Genomic DNA, 15,965 nt, shown 5'->3' with positions numbered 1-15,965 from the left:
GGCAAATCCTCAGGGATCATAACTGCCTTCAAACTCTGCTGCAGCACTTGCGATCTCACAGTCTTACCATTGTAAGTAATGCATGTGGAACCCTCTGGAACCTGTCTGCACGTAGTCCGAAGGACCAGGAATTGCTGTGGGATCTGGGAGCTGTAAGCATGCTGCGCAATCTCATCCACTCAAAGCACAAAATGATAGCCATGGGAAGTGCTGCAGCTCTGCGAAACCTCCTCACAAATCGTCCACTCAAATATAAAGATACTGCTGTTATATCCCCAGGATCCTGCATGCCATCCCTCTACATGAGGAAACAGAAAGCATTAGAGGCTGAATTAGATGCAAAGCATCTGGCAGAAACATTTGATTCAATCGAGAAGCAAAGTTTCAAGCATCAAAGTATAAACAAACCATTGAGGCACATTGAAAGCCTAGCAAAAGACTATGCCTCAGATTCTGGGTGTTTTGATGATGATGAGGCACCTAATACATCAGCCAGCTTGGACACAGGAACCTTCTCCATGCTGTCCATGTTCTTGAACAATTCAAACTTCCTGAATACTCAGCCACGTAAGCGAGAAGGTGAACCTGAACAAGACATTGAAACCTTTCAAACTGACAATAAAAGGTCACAACCTCCTGATGATGAAGTGACTGTAGCAGCTGAGAAATTAGCCAAAAAGATCACCAACACAGTGGCTAAAATTGACAAACTGGTAGAAGACATTACCATGCATACATCGTCAGAGGACAGCTTCAGCCTCAGTTCAGAAGATCATTTTGTGGATTGGAATTATGGGCCAGATGAGCTTCACGAGGCACGAGCCATTTCATGTTCCCCTTGTCATCTCTCTGATACCAGCTCTTTTTCACCTAAAGAGCGTCTCAGTAGAGCACATGCCTTTTTGCGTCTTAAAACAGCCAACTCAAGTTTATCCAATGACAGCCTTAACAGTGGAAGCACCAGTGATGGCTATTGTGGCAGTCAGGAACAGACTCGCACCTCTGCAAGACCAACAGAACAACGACGTCCAAATAAACTTGATCTTAAGGTAGCTCATGAGGAACCATTGAACAGTGGTGTACATATTTCAAGAGTCATATGTCAAAATGAGATCCCTGAAAGAGATTTTGAGACAAACAAAGATGCTATTTTGCCTGATTTAGGTTCCACAGATACAGAGAAGAGTCAAGAACCTTTTATATCAACACCTGCAACTGTATCAACCAAGGTGTCTTCGGATGCCAGTATACCAACTGTCAAGTTGTCTCCCTCCTATCAGCATGTTCCACTGATCCAGAGTGTTGCCAAGTTTGGCGTTGCAAAGACTGCAATTAATGTTCAGGCAGCTCAAGCAATGCGTAGGCAAGCTTGGGTTCCAACAGTGATGACTGGCGGAAGTATTAGCAAGTTTTCCCCAATTTGCTCTGCGAGAAGTCCCACAATAGGACAGCTGGAGACCCCTCAGAAGTATTCTGTAGAGAACACTCCAATATGCTTCTCTCGCTGCAGTTCTCTGTCTTCTTTATCTTCTGGGGATGGAGCACTTGATGGACAGAGTCAGACTGAAAATGAGCTAGAGAGTGACTCCTCATTAGAAATCATAGAGGTGGAAGATGTGAATGTTGCGAGAAAAGATGAAGAGGATGAGAATGAGACACTTGATGACTTGAGTGACAGTCAGTTATTAGTAACTGATCAGAAAATAAGCAGCTCTGATCCAACTGATATCCCTAGTACAATCAAAACTGAGAAGAGGTTCCTTAGAGGAGTGTCCCCAATAATTATTGAGGACAGGACACCTTCCAGCTCTTCAGAAAACTACATTCACGAAACACCTCTTGTAATGAGCCGCTGTAGTTCAGTGAGCTCACTTGGCAGCTTTGAATCTCCTTCAATTGCCAGCTCTATTCAGAGTGATCCATGTAGTGAAATGATAAGTGGAACTGTAAGCCCCAGTGACCTACCAGACAGCCCAGGACAAACAATGCCTCCGAGTCGCAGCAAAACTCCGTGCTGTGCAGAATCAAGTGGACCAGAGACACAGACGGTTAGTGGTGTAGGAAGCCAGTGGGAAAGTAGTTTGCGCAAATTTATGGAAATCGCAGACTTTAAAGAAAGGTTTAACCTACCTCCTGATTTGGACACAATGATCTATTTCACTGTGGAAAAACCAATTGAGAATTTCTCATGTGCCTCTAGTCTGAGTGCCCTCCCTCTTCATGAACACTATGTTCAGAAAGATGTGGAGCTCAAACTTACTCCTTTGCTAAACCAACAAGACAATGATCCAGAGGATTCTGAAAAGGAAGATGATATGGATGACCAAGACCAATACAGTGAAGGCAACTCAGATGATGACATTGAAATTCTCAAAGAGTGCATTAATTCTGCCATGCCTTCCAGGTTTAAGAAGGTAAGGCCCACTGTGATGCCCAACCTCTCAAACCAAGTTCTCAACATGCAGACTCGAAAATCTGTGCAATTACCAGTGTATATGGTGCTGCAGAATAAAAACAGTCAAATGTTTACTGGACAAAAGCTTGGAATGTCTTCAAAAGAAATCTATCATGATGATTCGTCTTACACTGACTCGGCTGAAGGTACACCCATCAATTTCTCAAGCACCACTTCCTTGAGCGATGAAACTCTCCAATATCCAGTCAGAACCAAAGGAATAAAAGACTGGCGAAGAAACAAAGAGACACAAGAGCTTGTTGATATCGAGGCAAAGAGAATTGAAGACCTACGCATGTTCTCTCGCTTCCACAAACCAACTAAAATAACATGTCAGTCTCACACAGTTGCAAACCAACTGAACAAAACAGTTAGACATATGGTGCCCACTCAGAGATTACTTATACAGAGTAAAGAGATGGCAGCAAAAATGACCCAGCAAAGGATTCAAAGCCAGTCTCCAGTTAGACAAATTCAAAAGCAAGGACAGAATCTGTCAAAAAGCATGCCACAGTTAGATATTCCCATAAGAAAACAAAGCACAGAGGTGTACCAAAATCAGAAAACCTGCTCTCGGAGTCATGCACAGGAAAACACTTTATCATTTCAGTCTAGGCATCACCCGACAACTACAGAAGTGGCCATATGCCATAAAATGGACAGACAGGATGGACTGATGAAAAGGACTGGACGGAAACAACATTATGAATCAAGCAAGACTAATGTTATATGTAATACTAATATACAAGATCAAGTCAACAGTTACCAGTCCCGCCAAAAGGGTTTTCATAGAATCAAGCAAAATCTAATTTTAGAAGAAGCACCTCCATGTTACTCATTAAGTTCCTCTCTTAGCTCTTTGAGTGATGCAGAATTTGAGGAACATCATGAAAAACCTCAGCATACGTGGATAAGGAATAGACACAATAAAACATCCAACCCTCAGTGCCCTCCTAAATCACAGCAAGACCTCAACCAGCTTGAAGAGAACAGCTCACCAAGCTCAGTCAGCATGGATTCAGAAGATGATCTTTTGATAAAATGCATAACATCTGCTATGCCTCAACACAAGAAAAAGCAGACAGCCAGAAAAAGGAATGCTGAGAAAAAGCACAAACAGAAAACTACACTTCAGAAAACACCAGAGGATTGGAGCCCTGAAATTGACCTAGACAGTGATGAAATGGCATCCGACAAAGACTCTGATCTCAATAGTGTTGAATGGAGAGCAATACAAGAAGGAGCAAATACAATCATTACCAAGTTACAAGCTTCAAAGTCCCAAGAACCCTCATCAGAGTCTGAATCCGTTCTGTCATTTATGTCTGATTCAAGCTTTACTCCTAAAGAAAAGAAGGTATACAAAGATGACAAAAAGGCTAATAAACCACTTGATTTTGCCCCTCGTAAACCTGTTCCAAACATGCCTATGGTCTTTAGGGGTAGAACGGTGATATACACACCCAAGAAAGAGACAACTCTCTCTCAAAGACCACCACCGAAAAAAAATATACCAAAAGTAGATGCCCCTAAAAATCCAAATTTAGCTCAACACAGGTCAAGAAGCCTTCACAGACTGGGCAACCCCATAGACACTCAGTTGTCATTGCCCAAAAGAAGCTCAACACCACCTGCCAGGATACCAAAGAGCTCGTCTTCAGGATCATCTCAAAGTTCAACACCTTCCAGGCATCCTCAGAAAAAAGTAACCTCCCCAACACAAACCATTAAACAAGGTCAAAAAAAGGTGGCATCAGCACCATGCAGTCCACCGGACAAGAGCACTTCAAACATCAATCAATATTCTAAATCTCCTATTGACAGAAAAACACAGAAATCCCCAGTCAGAATACCATTTATGCAGAATCCATCAAGGCAAACAAGAAACATTTCACCTTTAGTAACTAGCCAGCCAAGTAGCATCTGCAGACAAAATACACAGATGTCAGGGAAAAGAATCCTACCAGCAAACCGGTTGGATTTGGTTCGCATGACATCTACTCATTCAAGTAGTGGTGAATCAGATCGTAATGGCTTTCTCAGACAACTGACATTCATCAAAGAATCGCCAAAAGTCTCAAGACGTGATGCTTCTTCACGTTCTGTCCCGACATCACAGCATGTCTCACCCCGAAGAGCAGGTCCAGGGGCCCCAGCAGTTTTCTTATGTTCTTCTCGTTGTCAGGAGCTCAAGGAAGCAGTTCAAGGTCCTAGAAGAATGCCTTTGACTCAAGGACAAAGCCAAGTTCAGGAACAGAGGGTTCTCAGACAGGGCATGGCTCTATCAAGAACCACCTCCATTGATAGAGATGTTGATGTGAAACATCCAGCTAGACGAACAAGCTCAGAAAGTCCTTGCAGGGCCTCACAGAGAAGAGGACCTGGACCAAAGCCAAGAGAAAATAGGGATGATACCTTCAAAAGATATTCTTCCTCACCAAGCATAAATGTCTTGAGTCGTGTCACCAGCCGCTCCTCTCTTCGCTCTTCATCCTCTGACTCAAGTGGACGAGCTAAAAGTGAAAGGAACACAAATCAGAGGCAGCAGAGGGTTGGATCACGTAACGCTGACAAAGTGACCTGGAGAAGGATTCGTGATGAGGATGTTCCCCAGATATTAAAGAGCACCCTTCCACCCACTGCATTGCCTCTGTTACCTTCACCTGATGGCACCAAACAGATGCCACCACCACTACCAGGAAAACTGCCTACTATTACACTGGCATCACGGAAAACAAGTGACGCAACTGTTCAAACTGAGGACTACTCAGCCAACAAAATTAACTCAAGCACCTCTCCCACAATTGAAAAAGGTCTTAGCATTGCAGAGGAGGCCACAAAGATGGCCCTTGCCAGAAAATTAAGCATGGCCTTTGGGAATACCCTCCAAGATGGGGATTCAGATGGATCTCTAAAAAACTACAGCACAGCATCATCCTCCACCTTTCAGTCAGTGGAAAGTACCCACAGTGGTGGTGTTGGCCATTTCCGACAGAGCTCCCCTAGTAAAGCCGTCAGAGTTACTCCTTTCAACTACGTCCCCAGCCCCATGGTCTGTTGCTCTCCACAGACACAGGGTCAAGCAACAACAATGCCTGAAAAGACAGTGGAAAAACATGAAGCATAAAACCTGTAATCTGTCCATCTGTTCCATCCTTGACAAAGTACAATGCTCCTGAAAACTCAGGTGGTAATGGATATTGTTCTCTTTACCTCGGATATTTAATGAGTCTTGTGCTTGCCAATGCATCAGAAGATTTACTTATTTGAAGAAAAAAGAAAGAAAGAAAATTATTTGGATGTGAACAATTAGCCATAAACTATAGAATCTCACTGGATTCACAACATGTACCGAACCACATCACAAGGTTGAGGATATAACTTCTTTTGTTTTATATTTTTGTACAGTGATAATAATCATTGCTTGTGCTACTTGGATAATTAATCAAACATGAGAAAGACTGCCTCGGAGTGTGTTATCCACTAATAAAAATTATGGCCCACATTCAGAACAATATGCAAACTATTCTCCGAAAAACAGTGACAAATACTTTAAAAGACCATGTGCCACCTGCAAACCGGAAAAGACTGTTGTATTCTCACATGAGAACCATGTATGCACATGCCTTTACGCCACACTGACAGGTTAAAACAGCCTTTTGCCTTCACTTATTATTAATGCAGGTAATTATTGCTACAATAGGTAAAATCTGCACAAAATGTCTATGTAATCGTCATGGATATTTAGTGATACTGTTGTAAATACTGACTTAAAACTGTAGTCTAATGCTTCCCAGAAGGCAAATTGTAACCCTGCCATTGCTACAAATAGCATGCTCACTTGTCCACTGTAAACACGTGATGTTGACTTTGCAGTTTCTTTTTTCAATGGAAATGACAGACTATGAGTACAACCATGAATCTTCACCCACACATTTGCATTTTTGAATATAAGATTGTTGTAACTGTCGAGTGTTCAGCAAATGTAATACAATTAAGTGGCTGTACATATTCCTGCTCACTGAATGCTTTCATAATGTCATATTGTGTACAGTCACGTTATGCTTTAAGTATTTAAAAGCAAGCTAATGAGTAGCAACTTTGTGGTTTGAGATCAATACTTGCTATTAACAGTTAGTGGGACTGAACAGTAAGTTGGACTGATGTAGAATGTTTAAAATGGCTTCCATTCAACCAAAGCCCATTTCCAAAACTGCAAATACAAAAGCAAATATTGTGTTAGCCAGCACAAAAAGTGTTTGTCTTATTTGGTGAGGTGCAGTATTTATGAGGTGCACTGTGATATAACAGCTTCACTTAATTTGTCTCTTTTAGTCAGAAAACATGCATTCTGTCTTAAAAGCAAAGTCATTGATAACACATCAGCCTTTGGAAATTCGGAGAATGATAAAGAGAACTGTATTTCAGAATCAGATGTGCTGTGAGTGCTGATACAAACTTGGTGTTCCCAGATTAAACAATGTCTGACTATATCTGAAGATATTGAAATTGACCAGTAACAGAGCTCAGTGTAATGGCCCATAACGGTGGTGGACCGGATAAATCAATATGATGCAATGCTAAACTCAAATTGACAATTAGGGATAGCTTAATGGATATTTGAGAGGTAAAAGCATGAATTGGGTTGAGAATATTCATAGAATATTGTGGAGACTAACAATTAAACAGTTGTGTCCAGGGGTTAGGGGTCGTCAAATAAACCTTCTCATAAAAATGTGTATGTATTTTATTTTTCTGAGTCGAACTGTGATTTATTCAATGGTAAATACTTGCATCCAACTAAATATGCACAGACATCGAAATCATTTACACATAAACACTTTACCTTTAAGTACAATGACTTCCAAACATTGCTGTGTTTGAACATCCTGACAACGCATAAGTTTGGGTCAGGACTACTTTATTTCTGACCATTGCATACAGGGTAACACTATACCCCAAATAATTGCCTACTCCTTAAATTATCCTTAGTTTATGTACAGTACAATATAATTTAATTCCTTAACTTTTACCAAGCCATACTTTTGTATGTGCTGATTTGTTCTTACATCTTTCATTATCAACTAGATTGCTAATAAACCTAAATGAAATTTATGTTCAGTAACAAAAAAAGTGGACAAATAAATGTTACAACTGAAAACCCTTATCACAAATGTGTTAACACAATCAATTCATTGATTGATGAATATGAATTTATTGATGAGTTAATTCTATGTGATGCTAATGCTTTAAGTAAATTAGTCATTTTTAACCATTAATCTCAGCTTGAGAACCAATGAGCTATTGCCAAAAAATTACACACTTAAGATTTAAGGGTGGTGAGATCTTTACTCCATAAACATTTTAAAATGAAAATTTTACATGGACAAAGAATCTTAGGCTATTTCAGACAACTTATTTAATGAAAATTAAGCTGTAAAGAATAGATGTACAGTTATCAATATGTTCAACAGATTGTACTGTCTTGTACTCTGTAAACACTGAAATATTTCATTCATCAAAAAACTCAAGAAAGCTTGTATTGTGAAAATTTAGATACAATTTACATAAATAACAACTTATTAGATTGACTGAATAATTATATTAAACACACATAGCACATATTAACATTGACCAAGTAGATTTATAACAAAATTTTAGATTTATAACCAAAAATATTACAAACAAATCATTAAATAAATGCACCTAATTTCCAATAGGAAGAACACTTTGTATTCTCCTACTGATTTTAATCTTAATTTGTTGTATTGCGATGTCCGGCAATCAACTAATGAATAAGCAAATCTCAAGTTCATAAGATGCAGGCGTGAATGTTCTGCAGGCCCCTGTGAGTTGTCACTGTGCACTCCTCTTCACCTCCATCACACTGTGCTCCAAAGACTCCCCAGCCGCACGCAGCTCATCTCTCCGCCGAGCAAGATGGCCACGTTCCTCTTGCAATCGCTCATGCAGCTCTATGTAGCGTCTGCTCTGCAGGTATCTGACCTCCACTTCACTGTTGCTGGAACTGGACTTCAAATCTGAAAGATGACACCCTAAAGTCAGTGGTCAGGTCAAATGTTACCATCATGCATGCAAAGGTGCAGTCACACTAGCTAATACCCATGTACAATACTACTAATGGTAGCAATTCACAATTATGTAATAATCATTCATTATTTAATTACCCAACTATTATTTTCATAGAAAAATTGCAGCTTGAAACGAGTAATAAAGACAGCAACTTAAAAAAACTGACATATAACCTTCTTAACATCACTCTAAATGAATGGGAATAACATTACCAGGTGAACAAACAACACACAAAAGGACATAACTTTAAATTACCATTGAGATGATGAATGGCATTAACCTTACCAGGTGAACAAGCAATACTATTACAAGGAAATTAGTTCAGGTTATCTTCAAAGGACAATGAAATCGAGAAGTTCTCTATACGCTCCCCAGAACATTTTAGTGTGCAGTGTTTTCTTGCACGAATCTTTGAATAAGGGTGGAGTTCAAAACACAAAACTTGTTTCATTTCGAGACCAACCATCACTTGATATGATAACTTGTAGTTCAGTAATGGCTGGAATACACTACACCAGTCTGGAGAAATCGACGGCAACTCCCTCAAGTCCAACCCGATCTCATAAGAAAACGGTGGTGATTTTGTATGAATTTCGATGATGCGATTCGTAAGAAAACGTACGAAAAAGTAAATCATGAAGCTCCACCCCTACATCCAATCAGTGGGGTAAAAGCAGATTGTTCAAAAACAGTGAAATTGTACAAATAAGTACTAATTGACCAATAATATGTCAAAACGTAAAATAGATATGATTTGCCGTGAGTTTGTGTTTGAAAGTCATAGCAAGTCTACAGATGCCAGTCTGAGTTGACAGCTTTGACAGAAAAAAATTGTGGTGTATGATGGGCACAGACTCCAATTTTTAGCTTCAGACAATGATTACATTCAGTCGCTACTGATGATAATGAACAAAAGCAGAACTGATTATTCTGACATTTTTTTTTTTTAATGTTATTTAAAGTACAAGATACACTACAGAGGAGAACTGGCCCCCGACTGAGCCTGGGTTCTCCCAAGGTTTTTTTCTGTATTCTGCCACCTGATGGAGTTTTGGTTTCTTGCCATTGTCGCCTTTTTCCACCTTTGTTGCCATTGGCTTGGCTTGCTTAGTTGGGGACATTAAATTTAACATTTAATTTAATAGTGAACAATAATATTGATCTGCCTGCATTGACACTATTATGCAAGAACTGAACTGAGCTGGACGATGACATCAAGGTTTACTCCAGAGTGGCTATATGAACTTTACTCACTGTAAAGCTGCTTTGAAACAATCTGTATTGTAAAAAGCGCTATAAATAAATGTGACTTGACTACCAGTCAAAAGTTTTGGATCGGGAAAATTTTTAATGTTTTTAAAAGAAGTCTCTTCAGCTCACCAAGGCAGCATTTATTTTTAAATACAAAAAAACAAAACAAAAACAAAAAAACAGTAATATTGTTAAATATTATGACAATTTAAATTAACTTCTTTATTTTATTATATTCTAAAATGTAATTTATTCCTGTGATCAAAGTTGAATGTTCAGTATCATTCTAATATGCGGATTCATTCTTGTGTTATTCAAATGAATCACAATTAGCATACATTGCCTATATCCTAAAAACTAATCCTGTGCGACTGAAACGATGCAAACCAGGTCCTTTTAGGTCAAGGTTTTGGCTGTCAGTCAATGATGCCCTCTGTCTGAACGGCAATATATGCTGTAATTTCAATAGGAACCCATGCGATCAGTAATTTCAAGTGAGGCCTAAAGATTTTTCCATGCATGGGCTATTTTGCAAAGGGGTTTTCACACTGTGCTGACCAACAGAAAGCTGGTGTATAGAAAGTGACATGTGTGAGCTTTGCTTCATGCATCGCTACACTATTGACATGACATTTACCGCACCTTAATTAAAATAATCTTTTTTTTATGGATTAATCTCGACTTTTTTTTATTTTTCATTTGAATAAAATAAATGGGGGTGGGGGGTAATATCTTTTTTTTTTTTGCGATATATACAGTATGCATAATGGGGAAGGGGAGTTAAGAATAAATGATGAACAAAAATAACAACAAAAAAAGCATGTTGCCAGTGTCAAGATATAGCCTAAGGGTTAATGAACTATATTAAAATACATTTTCCTCTGACTTAACCCTAACATAGAACTATCTTCATTTTTACAAATTATATTAAAATGTATGCATTTCTATGATGACATCCCAAAATTAAGGTTTAGGGTTTCCCAGATAGCACAGGTACGAGCACTTAATCTGGAAAACATCTGTTGTGTACAAACATCTCATCCATCACTTCCGCTAGAGCCCCCTCTACAAGGCGCCTCTATGCGTTGAAGTGGAACCTATTCGTCGGTTGGTGTTCTTCCCGCTGGAAGACCCCCGAACTTGCCCGATCAGTGTTGGGCTTTCCTTCCTGCAAGATGGGTTGGAGCGAAGGCTGTCTCCCTCCACCCTCAAAGTGTATGTTGCCGCGATAGCCACACATCACGATGCAGTAGAATGTAAGTCTTTGGGAAAGCACGACCTGGTCATCAGGTTCCGTACCCTCTTGGGATCTGACTTTAGTGCTCAGAGCACTCCAGAATCCTCCATTTGAGCCCTTGCATGCAGTTGATTTAAATATCTTGTCAATGAAGACAGCTCTCCTGCTCGCTTTGGCGTCCATCAAGAGGGTAGGGGACCTGCAGGCATTTTCGGTCGATGATGAGGGCACACTCTACTAGGATAAGTTTCAAGAAACTGCTGGCTGAAGCTTAGGCAGGGCGCTGGAAGGGGCCAGCACCATGGCGTTTTATTAGGGATTCCAATTCGTTGGAAACTCCTCCGACGTCTCGTCCCGTCGCCATGCTGCTGTACCTTCGCGGAGGACTGGACACCGTTCGGCTCCTCAGCGAAAAGCGTTTGTGTATGCGCTTGCTTCCGCCTTTATACCCGCACTGGTAGGCGGGCCGCGGAATGCAAATCTTGCATGCCAATGTTCATTGGCTCATTTTAATTCACTCGAAGGCAATTGGTCTCCCTAGCGTGATCCCAATTCATTGAAAACTCCTCCGACGAGACGTCTCCGTTCCCTACTCAGGGAACGAGGGCTACCATATGTAACCGAGACGATAATTAATATATATTTTATTTAGTGAAATTAAGATTTGTGCAATGAAAAGGACATTTGTTTATGCATATCTGAGTTGGTTTGGGCAGAAAACATGAAATGCGCAGAGAGTTTAATGGGTATAAAACCAAATGTCAACGTTAAACTACCTTTACCGCAGTTGCAAACTGTCTCTTAGACGTTTCCTGTCAGATGCTAAATAGACATTTAGAAAAAAATGTCATTAAGAGGTTTACCACAGCCTGTGGTAGGCCACCTAGAACCTCCGCGTCCCATCCAGGGACCAGACATGGAGTTTCCAGAGGTCTGGACGCGGGTGCCATAGGGTGCCCCGTCTCTGAGAGAGGTCTTTCCTCAGAGGAATCGGCCAAGGAGGGGCTGTTGTGAGGAGCATGAGCTCTGCAAACCAATTCCGGTTGGGCCAATACGGCGCAACAAGCAGGACCTGCTCCTCGTCCTCCCTGATCTTGCACAAAGTCTGTGCGAGAAGGCTCACTGGGGGAAACGCATATTTGCGAAGGCCCTGGGGCCAGCTGTGCGCCAGTGCATCCGTGCCGAGAGTTCCTTCGGTCAGGGAACAGAACAATTGGCAATTGGTCGTGTCCGGAGAGGCAAACAGATCTATCTGAGCGGCTCCGAAGATTTCCCATATCAGCTGGACCGCCTGGGGATGGAGTCGCCATTCTCCCGGAAGAGGCGGCTGCCGTGAGAGCTCGTCAGCTGCATGGTTGAGCGCACCAGGGACGTGAATGGCTCGAAGCGACCTCAGATGCTTCTGACTCCAAAGGAGGAGATGGCGGGCAAGTCGCGACATACGACGGGAGCATAGACCACCTTGGCGGTTGATGTACGCAACGGTCGCAGTGCTGTACGTACGGACCAGTACATGCCTGTGACGAAGTAAGCCTCTGAAGCGGCACAAGGCTAAGCGTACTGCTTGCCCCGCCCAGAGACCCAAAACTGCATGCCCGTTGTTGGCAGAAGCATCTGTGAAAACCACAGCATGCCTGGACACCTGTACTAAGGGCACTCTGGCCCATAGAAAAGCAGGGTCTGACCAAGGGCTGAAGGTTTGGTGACAGTGCGGGGTGATGTTCACCCAGAATGTGCCGCTCTGCGCTCCTTACAATGAAGTAAGGGCTGTAGAACCCAGACCTCATCTCGGCTGGAGGGATCGGCTCGATCGCATCCTTCGCCAGCAGGACGTCGATCTCTTTCCTCAAGACAGGGGCATCGACGCTCCGCACTTGGGTGAAGCGGATGCCCCTGTACTTGGGAGGCCGGCGGCCAAACTGAATTGCATAGCCGAGCCGGATGGTACGGGTGAGACAGCGGGACGGTCTCAGAAGCGCTAGACAGGCTTCGAGAGACCGTACCAACGAGCCCACACGGACCACCGGCGTACCCGCGGAGGGGCAGCAGGGTGGAAGGCAGGGACCCGGCTTCGGAGGCATTGCTGCGGCCGAGAGCGGGGTCTGGGTGTGCGGAGCAACACCTACCTGCTTCCACAGGGGGGCAGATGGCAGGGAAGGCCCAGAGGCGTTCGGCTGCGGGCTGCCCCGAGGCGAAGGAAGGAGGGGAAATGAGGAGCGAGGCCCGGGGGCTTTAAGTCCTGGTTTCCACACCTCCTTGCCCAGCGGGAGATGAGAGTGACGAGGCCGTAGCGGCGTCACTGCCATCTGAGCGCTGGGGCGAGGGGAATGAGAGCAGCGAGGCAACGTGGCGGCGCACACTGTCATTCTGACCCTCTTGGACGGGAGAGACTGGGAGTGGCGAGGCAATTGAGCGTCGTCCTTGACTGCCAGTCTCGACAGTTTTCTTACCCAGCAAGAGACGAGAGTGATGAGGCCATATTAGCGTCACTGCCATCTGAGCGCTGGGACGAGGAGGAATGAGAGCGGCGAGGCAACGTGGCGGTGCGCACTGTCATTCTGGCCCTCTTGGACGGGGGAGACTGGGAGTAGCGAGGCAATTGAGCGTCGCCCTTGACTGCCAGTCTCGACCGTGTGTGACCCAGCAAGAGACGAGAGTGATGAGGCCATATTAGCGTCACTGCCATCTGAGCGCTGGGACGAGGAGGAATGAGAGCGGCGAGGCAACGTGGCGGTGCGCACTGTCATTCTGGCCCTCTTGGACGGGGGAGACTGGGAGTAGCGAGGCAATTGAGCGTCGCCCTTGACTGCCAGTCTCGACCGTGTGTGACCCAGAGGAGGTGGAACTGCTCTTATATTGAAATTTTGGGTACCGTTGACTGGTTCACCAGCGGCGGAACAGAAACAAGATTCTCCACCCAAGGGTAGTGAGAGAGGAAAAACTTTTCTGCAGATTTTGGCATGTTTGGCTGCCATTTCGCACACATCCGGGCAGGCACAGCGCCCCCAGAGTAGCCCGGGAAAGTGTGGCTGTCAAGTCTGAATCTGAATCAGCATGAGTACACACACCATTATAGTGGGAACTCAGCATCAACTTCATTTCCAGGGGCCGGTTTCACAAAGCTATTTTAGACCGGTCTATAGTGTTAGACAAGTCTAAAATTTGCTCAAAGACTAATCTAATGCAAGTTAGACTGTTTCACAAAAATAAAGACTGACTTAATTTAGACCAAAAAAATTAGACAACTTACCCCCAGGCTAACTTAGGTCTAAGACTCTATGTTACCTTGGCAACCAGCAGTAACAATCAGTTACATTACAAACTGCCAAAAGAAAAGGGAAAATGGCTCATAATTTAAACATTTCTTCTTGTTACTACATTCTCAAGTAAAATGTCCTTGTAACTGTTAGGGCTGTTACATAGTCAACGCGAGCAACAATCGACCCGCTCCCTTTCATACGCAAGCGTCACGGGCGATGTGTGAAATGCAATACACCGTGACTGCTCAAACAGGGGGTAGTAGAGTCATAGTGGAGTCATAGCTCTGAATGCCCGTCTATTTCGCTTCAAACGCTCGCTTTATACGCGCGTCCTATTCGCCTTGGACAAGTGAATGGATTTAAAATGTTCAAGTGGCGAACTAGACGCGATAGAAGCGAAATTGACGCTCTATTCGCGTTTGGTGTGAACGCTGCATAATAACAGGCTGCGATGTCAAGATTGCAATGCTAGAATGTGTGTGTGTGTGTGTGTCAGAGAGAGAGAGAGAGGCACGGGCGCGATCGAACAGTGGAAACAATAAAACATACTGCGTCATTTATACTCCTCCAACAAACACATATTTTCCGCTGGGGTAAACTGCACTGAGCGGTTGAATGCGCTTACTCGATCCGCCATGTTTTTTGTTTTGAAAAGTGTCTTATTTTACCCAGAATGCATTGCAGTGTAGTCCTACTTAAGATAGTCAGAGTCTTAAGTGCTTTGTGCAACGGCCTGATTTAGATGTCTATCTGAAGTCTGACTATCTACTATATCTAAGCCATAGTCAAAGTCTATCTTTGTGAAACCGGGCCCAGAGTATAACAGCCCTCTCTCCGATGTAGCGATCGACATCTGATCCTCCCCCGGAGCCCCGAATGAAATGCTTGGTCCCTCATGAGAAGGACGAAAATGCCATCCGAAGCTGCCGGGCATGCAAGACAGTGAACGTGGCCATCGCTGACACACGGCACGCTGAGCGCTCAAGCCTTCATGAAAAAGGCATGATGAAAAAACGTGCCGATGTGGTCACGCTCTCATGAGCGCAGGAACCCACGAACGCAGTCTCAGCATGTTTGCGATGCGCTAGAGGAGTGAGTGGTACACTCACTGTAATCCTCAGATCACCAATGCTATTAGCCAAAGTAGCCCTTTTCTGGGACACCAGAAGAGAAAACTAGATCGGGGAATAAGCAAAGGGACTTCACCTCGTTGAGGCACACGAGTCTCGACCGCGCATCTAGAGCGCCGAACGGCGTGCGCTGGGTTGCCGTGACAACCCGCGCTGTCAGCCGGCAGCTCGATGGCACATGGCACGCTGAGTGGCTCAAGCCTTTACGAGAAAGGAGAGACGAGCAACGTGCCAACGTGGTCATGCTCTCATAAGAGAACATGAACCACCCACGAAAGCAGTCTCAACACGCTTATTAGTTCTCCCAGGCATGTGAAACAGTGATCGTGGCCGTCAAATGAGGACAAGAAACGACCGCATCCAGAAACACACGGGTGAAACGTCATCCTGAAAAGGACACGATTTTCACTCGTGTTGCTCTTTTAGAAACGCTTTTCAGCGCTCGCAAAATCGCCTGCCCGACGTCCCGGGGCGTTGTGTTTTCCAGTCGGGCTACCAAAATGCATAACCGGCCTGCCCGACGGGCTATCTGAAATAGT

At 43.6% G+C, this 15,965-nt stretch overlaps 2 protein-coding genes across 2 annotated transcripts in view; one reads left to right on the top strand and one right to left on the bottom strand.

The window, feature by feature from the left end:
- apc2 (APC regulator of WNT signaling pathway 2) overlaps positions 1 to 5,867 on the top strand; it is a 51,507-nt gene extending 45,640 nt beyond the window's left edge. Inside the window, exon 15 of the mRNA XM_079857774.1 lies at positions 2 to 5,867. Coding sequence (XP_079713900.1) covers positions 2 to 5,582 — 5,581 coding nt within the window. The 3' untranslated portion in view covers positions 5,583 to 5,867. The remainder of the gene's footprint in view (position 1) is intronic.
- Positions 5,858 to 15,965, bottom strand: part of cUnh19orf25 (chromosome Un C19orf25 homolog) — a 24,731-nt gene continuing 14,623 nt past the window's right edge. Inside the window, exon 2 of the mRNA XM_079857775.1 lies at positions 5,858 to 8,496. Coding sequence (XP_079713901.1) covers positions 8,312 to 8,496 — 185 coding nt within the window. The 3' untranslated portion in view covers positions 5,858 to 8,311. The remainder of the gene's footprint in view (positions 8,497 to 15,965) is intronic.

Source organism: Squalius cephalus, assembly GCF_949319135.1.
Source record: "Squalius cephalus genome assembly, chromosome: 22".
NCBI lineage: Eukaryota > Metazoa > Chordata > Actinopteri > Cypriniformes > Leuciscidae > Squalius > Squalius cephalus.
This window is presented reverse-complemented; position numbering and strand designations above follow the sequence as displayed.